Genomic DNA, 7,339 nt, shown 5'->3' with positions numbered 1-7,339 from the left:
TCGCCTTACCTAGTTTCATTTCTCTAACTGCTTTCTCTACTTCCTCCATCGTCACCTTCTCTATAGGTCCGTGTGTGACCGCGGATTCCACATCTCCATCCCACTCATTCTCTTCATTCATCAACCTTTCCATATGAGCTTTCCACACCTGAGCTTTTCCTCCTCATCTATGCACAACTTGCCAGATCCATCCCAAACACATCCATTCCCTATAACATCTTTCCTATCCCTCATTGACTGCTTTGCTACTTTGAACATTTTCCTCGAACTCACATCAAATTCCATTTCCTTCATTAACCTATCTGATGCTTTCGTCATTGCAGTTGCCACTGCCTGTTTTGCAACCTTCTTAGCCTTCCTATACTCAGACTCCGCTTCCTCCGTCATGTCCCTTCTCCATACCCTAAACCTCTCCTTCTTGACTTTCAAAACCCTTCTTATATTTTCATCCCACCACCACGTCTCACCATGCCTACACTTTCCTTTCGTCCATCCACATACTTTATCTGCCGTAGCCAACACACAGTCCCTGTATCTCTCCCAAACATCTCCATCCTTACCACTCTCCCAATTTTCAGCCACCTTCACTTCAAATGCCTTCCTCACCTCTGCATCTTGCAACTTCCATGTCTTTCTCTTTGCCACAAACTTATCCTTCTTCCTCCTCCCCATTTCTTTTGATGTCACATCCATCACAACCATACTATGCTGCAACATACCAGGTATCGCCTTCACATTCTTCACATACTTCCTATGTTTGGCCCTTACCAATATATAGTCTATCATCCCAAATAAACATCACAAATAAACAAAAATAATTTTAGCAAAGGTCATTTATTTAACGAAGCGATAGCTTAAGGCCTGGGCCTACTAAGCTCTTGTTATGATGTTTGTGTGTTAAGCCTTTCGTATCTAGAGGCTGTTATTACATCGAGAAATCTACGGTATGGGCGTGTATAACATTGAACTAACTTTCTTTATTCGAATCTGCTGAAATAATTAGTAGAAGATGCTTGCATGGCTTTATCAACGTGGATCCCAGAGAGACTCAGCTATGGCCATTAAATACACATACATACTCACCCACGTACATATATGCAAACAAACTAAAAAAAAATTTAATCTGAAAATTTTTGAAAATTAAAATTTTAATTTTGTGGACGGTTTTTTTGAATAACGCACTTGAATCCGCATCCGCGGCAAACCGCAAAGACAAAATCCGCGAGTTTTGAGAATCTTTTATCGGTATTTTGAGAATTTTTTATGCGGTAACAGCGGTTTGAAACCGCATTGCGGTTATTCGCTTGCGGCTTTAATGCAGATCTCAATGCAGAGATCTCATGCGTTGATGGGGAGAAGGTGGACAATATGGGTTGTGAGATGGATAGTCTAATAACTGTACAAACAAACAGACAAAGCAGATAAGCGGTTATCCGCTTTGGGCTCTAACTACTTGGCACTTTTTTAAAACGATTATCGGATACTGTGTAAATGTTCGCTAAAATTCCATTAGGTGCAATAAATATTTGTTAGATTGACAAAGATATCTACACAATTTTGTCTAACGTATTCTTCGTTCGTGGTCTAGCAAATGCAAAAATTTTAATGAAAAATTACTTAATATTAAAAAAAAATGATGAGTTAAAATATCATTCTACAACATAATGAAAAAAAGCAAAATGGACCTCGTTCAAATATCCGACATGATCATGACACCTAAGTATTGACAATCAAACGATGTTTTGCCATTGGGATTTTTATATCTCAAAATTTGGCAGTCATCATCAGGGTCAGTATCAACACAGTGAGAATTCTGTTCCTTTGCTTCATTCGTCACAACATTAATATTATTAGCATTCGTGTCTTGCATTGATGATGAACTTGAACTATTTGACGTTTTCTCCTCCTTCAAGTACTTGCACAGATTAATTTTTTGGAACAGGAACAAAGTTGGAATTTTATCAAAGATGTAGAGGCAGTTGTTGATAGTGATGGATGGTAAACCATAAACAGGCAACTTCAGCTGCAACACAGATGACCACTGGTCACTCTCTACATCATACATCTCTCCATCCTTTGTTGATTGTATAATTTTTTAAATTAAAATTAACGTTCACATTGATTAGTATAAAATAATATATATTAAATTATTTTGGACATAAAATTGAAGACATCATATAACGTTCTTAATTACTTACTAATAAATAATAAAATATATGACAACGACAAAATGAAGCATACTAACCATCGCATAATCGTCTAAATTTTCATCAAATGACTCATCTAATCCATTTGTTGTAATTTTACCACCAACGGCGAAAATCTTGTTACCAGTGCTTGTCATAACGTGGGAAATACGTGCCGTCAACATGGGAGCCCTCGAGAACCATTTGTTGCAAGAAGGGTCATACTGGTACATCAGATTCCGTACATGGAATATTTCATCAACCCCACCACTGACATACATACTACCATTGCACACACAACCTGTTAATATTCACCAAGATATATATATATATATATATATATCTATATATATATAGATATATATATATATATATATATATATATATATATGTATATATATATATATATATATATATATATATATATATATATATATATGTTGGTAATAGACCATAATTTTTACAATATTCTATAAATTCTACCGAATGTTTGGCGTTAATATGTTTTGTAGTGCGAAATTGAAATTGAATAGAATATTGTATATATATATATATATATATATATTTATATTTATATATATATATGTTTAGTTATTTGTTTTATATTATATTTGAAATAATCAGACCTGCCAGACTTGGTAGAGCAAGAGGTAAAGGTTCTACCATGTACCATCGGTTTTCACTCGGTATGTATTTTTCAACTGTTGGAGTTTCGTTGGCGCCGGTGGTGTAACCTGAAACTGCATATAGATGACCAGCTAGTCCTCCCAGGTAGAAATCACGCCTCGGATGATGCATGCTGCAACCCTGAATATTTTATGAGATGATAATTATTAGTAAAAAATTGAATCACTTGTTAGGTTGATATTAAAATATTAACAATTAATGTAAAAGGCGGAAAATGGATGATATACATATATTTAAAACAAGGTACACTGATATTAACGATGCATTTAAGGCGTGCAATAGAATACACTACGGTAGGTATTGATTAGAATGAATAATTCCACTAAATTACAATTGGAGAAACAAATTCATAAGAAATAATTTGAGAATAGTAAACCTTAGACCAGACTGCAGTAACAGGATCGTACACGAGAATTTCACGACAGGTCCATTTCCGGCGCAATTGTCCGATCAGATACAAACAGTTGTCAACCACACAGGCATTATAACGAAACAGATCAAGTGGTGGTCGCCTTCTATATGAGGGATTGAATTTGATGGGTTTTGGCTCAGCGCCGTTACTTCTGGTCTTGCAAGCTTCAACAAAGTTATAAACTGGCAGAATATTAAAAAAGTTTTTACCCCGGTGCTGAAATGAAAAAAAATTAAAATCCGGATAATAAGTAAAAGTAACAACGAAATAAAATTCACACCTTTTTTTCAGTTGATCCAACCACAAAGAGCTTACCAACTGTGCGAGAAATATTTGAATCTTTATCTTTACTATAGTTCATATTTAAATTCATATTGTGAAATATAGCTGAACATTTCTGTTTCTCTGAGGTTGTCATCAAATTGTACCTCACTTCGTTCAACAACTTTTTTGCAAAACATTTCCTCAACTCATTCTCGGAAATCCACATAATTATCAGATTGAAAACATCCATCTCGCTGTCTGAATTTATTTCCTCCGATGCAACCAAGCGAAACATTTCGTCTGGTGATAAAAATGTTTTGGAGCTTTCTGAGATTTTTTTAAAATTCTTCGACACGTATTTAATAACTTTATCCACCACCCGGTCAATTAGAACGTACTTGTTTGCAATGTCCAAAATACGTAGGCATGTTGAATAGTTCAAATGTTTCAGCAACAATTCAATGTAGCTGTCGATCATATCATTGATTTGTAAATAGAAGGCACCATCCAACCCTGCTTCTACTTCATTCAATGACTTCAAGCTTTCCAACTCGTTGGTTGAGAACTTGGAAAAATAATCCATCACTTCTATTAAAGATTCATTTGTTAAACATTCCAACGTAAACTCTCTACAATGGGCATCTCTCATTCCACTGTTCACCAAACCTTGGAAATAATTACTAGTCCGAAAAAGCACGTTTTTGTCTATTTGATGACGACCTCCTGACTTAGAAATTAATACAATTCGCTCTCCTGTTGAGTCATCATTACTTTCTACGTCATCTACATCCTTCATCATTTTCAACTCTTAACAACTGCAATAAATAAAAATTCAAATTATGCGGCTACAGCGAAATACAGTATATGATACAATAAACGGGTAATCTATATTCATTCAAAATATTATCAATATACTTGGATATCTTTTATACACCCCTCTTTCCCAATATATATTTATACGTTCATTTATCGATTTTACAACCTCCATAGATATATCTATTATACTTTAACTTATTCAACTATGTTCATTTATCTATGTATAAGTTTGCTTCGAGAACCTGATTTATTTATCTAAAATAGAAAATCCAAATGAGTGAATAAAGAACATAATAATAAATAAAATCACTTGAAACAATATGGAATATTACAGAAATTATAAATGAATAACCAACCTAAAATAGAAAAATTAAATTCCAGGTACAGATACCAAGCTATTAACACCTAATAATAAAACCGAACACGTGTTAAGAGTTTATATAAGATCGTGAAAGTCAAGTTATAAGCAAGGATAGAAAGTAAAGGAATACTTAAGCATAAATAATCATAGGAAATATAATTTTCATATGTTTACTTTCAGTAGGCACTACGTTCATTTGCGTTGTCGTATAAAGTTACAAAATCATTCGCATTTACAACTCTTGTTACAACTTACAAGGTTCTCAGCGTCGTAATCAAGTTTCCTCACAATGACTTTATTATCACTAACTTACAGAGTTGCTAACGATAATCATAGAAAAGAACGCCACTACCGCTACTGCAAGTGAAATGTAGCGTCGCTATCACTACTCAAATGAAAAAGTCACGACAAATGGCTACCGCGACGGCCACATTCATTGAACTATCATGTAAAAAGTAGAAAAATTTTTCACTTATTCCATTTTGATTGAAATCTTGAAATAGGTGTCTGCAATTTCATGACAAAAAATATTGTAAGCATAGGAGCGAGAATTGGTAAAACCTAATTTTCTAGGAATGGTTATCCTGGCTGGAAATCTGGAATGGTGAACGAAAATGGGAAAAACGACGTATACATGTATGCAAATATTTGCATTTAGTAAGAAGATTACTAGGTGCAAGCAATGGAGCTATGAAGAAATTTAAAAAAATACATTTGCGCAAACACGTGGTCGACACATACACGCGCACGCAAACACGTGGTCAATAGCATTGTACTAAAACTGAAGAAAGCCACGTGCTCAAGTTGAAACCACGAGCTTAAGTTAAAACCACGTGCTTAAGCTGAAACCACAGATTTTTCACGAAATACATTGAAAAACAAGAACCAAAGACCATGCTTATCGTCCAAATAGTCACAAATGAAAGCAGAAGATAAATGCTCCAACAAAGGATGCAAGGTTAAAGCAAAAAGCAAAGGTCCGAGTGGGTCTGTTATACACTTTCTGATGATCCACTAAAGTAACAAAAAAATCATTTTAAAGCAGTAAAAAGATACAAAACAACTCTGATTAACATAGGTTTCTTTAATTGGAAGGTTGTAAATTATTACGCACCATGCAATGTGAAATATTTTTATTTAAAGCTATAGACATCTTAATGTATTACCCTCTAGACCCGAAACATTTAAACGCTTAATTGCTTAGTAGGCTTATGTCCGCATCCGCGGCAAAACACAAAGACAAAATCCACGAGTTTTGAGAATTTTTTATCGGTATTTTGAGAATTTTTTATGCGGTAACAGCGGTTTGAAACCGCATTGCGGTTATTCGCTTGCGGCTTTAATGCAGACCTCAATGCAGAGATCTCATGCGTTGATGGGGAGAAGGTGGACAATATGGGTTGTGAGATGGATAATCTAATAACTGTACAAACAAACAGACAAAGCAGATAAGCGGCTATCCGCTTTGGGCTCTAACTACTTGGCACTTTTTTAAAACGATTAACGGGTTCTGTGTAAATGTTCACTAAAACTCCATTAGGTGCAATAAATATTTGTTAGATCGACAAAGAAATCTAGATAATTTTGTGTAACGTATTCTTCGTTCGTAGTCTTGCAAATGCAAAAATTTTAATGAAAAATTACGTAATATTAAAAAAAAAAGATGAGTTAGCATACTAACTATCGCATATTCGTCTAAATTTTCATCAAATGACTCATCTAATCCATTTGTTGTAATTTTACCACCAACGACGAAAATCTTGTTTCCAGTGCTTGTCATACGTGAGAAAAACGTGGCGTCAACATGGGAGCTCTCGAGAACCATTTGTTGCAAAAAGGGTCAAACTGACACATCCATCTACATCAGATTCCGTACATCGAATATTCATCAACCCCACCACTGACATACATACTACCATTGCAACACAACCTGTTAAAATTCACCCATATATATATATATATATATATATATATATATATATATATATATATATACATATATACAAACATCATTGAAGATATATGCCCATTTTGCATTAATGACTTTCTTTAATGAACACTCAACAAGTCTGAATTTATTAAACTCGTATTTATTTAAAACAATAGACATGGTAAGGCTAACAGCGCTGTTTCGGGAAGTCCATCTTCAGAGCCTATGAAAATAAGAATAGCATGAAATATTTTTATAAAATTAGAATGCATATTAAATGTGTAATAAAATTATTAAGAAAATAACGAGAAACCTTTGTTAGTGAAAACAATGCAAAACATGTACAAATTAAATTTATGGTTAAAAATATAAATGTATATAAAAAGTTAGTAAAATAGTATTAAATTAAATATTAAAACAAATAAATTAATACTGAAATTTAGTTCAGTGAAAATTTGTTAAAATCGGATGATGTAAATAAAACGTAAATAAGTTAGTTGAATGTGAAAAGAAGACATGTGTGGAAAGAATATGGAAAATTGTCAAAATTAATTATTAAGTTTATAATGATATATAAGAAATTTTAATAAACGAATCCGTAAATGAAACAACTAAATTAGATTAAAATGGAATATAGACTATTTATGAAAAAATATAATGGAATAAGATAAAATAAATGAAAT

The 7,339-nt window shown here is 33.5% G+C and overlaps 2 protein-coding genes across 2 annotated transcripts; both read right to left on the bottom strand.

The window, feature by feature from the left end:
* Positions 1-1,690: 1,690 nt before the first annotated feature.
* On the bottom strand, positions 1,691-4,348 carry HELRODRAFT_165937 (hypothetical protein; the record flags this gene model as incomplete). The annotated part of the gene is made up of 5 exons (XM_009032999.1): positions 1,691-2,074; positions 2,246-2,487; positions 2,813-2,993; positions 3,250-3,501; positions 3,566-4,348. 5 exons carry the CDS (start codon positions 4,346-4,348, stop codon positions 1,691-1,693), a joined length of 1,842 nt encoding a protein of 613 aa, XP_009031247.1.
* A 1,562-nt stretch (positions 4,349-5,910) lies between these two features.
* Positions 5,911-6,551, bottom strand: HELRODRAFT_165936 (hypothetical protein; the record flags this gene model as incomplete). The annotated part of the gene is made up of 2 exons (XM_009032998.1): positions 5,911-6,090; positions 6,408-6,551. The coding sequence occupies 2 exons, from the start codon at positions 6,549-6,551 to the stop codon at positions 5,911-5,913; spliced, it is 324 nt and encodes a 107-aa protein (XP_009031246.1).
* Between the last annotated feature and the right edge of the window lie 788 nt (positions 6,552-7,339).

Source organism: Helobdella robusta (assembly GCF_000326865.2).
Source record: "Helobdella robusta unplaced genomic scaffold HELROscaffold_9, whole genome shotgun sequence".
Classification (NCBI taxonomy): domain Eukaryota; kingdom Metazoa; phylum Annelida; class Clitellata; order Rhynchobdellida; family Glossiphoniidae; genus Helobdella; species Helobdella robusta.
The sequence above is the reverse complement of the archived record's forward strand: the minus strand, read 5'-3'. Positions and strand labels throughout refer to the sequence as shown.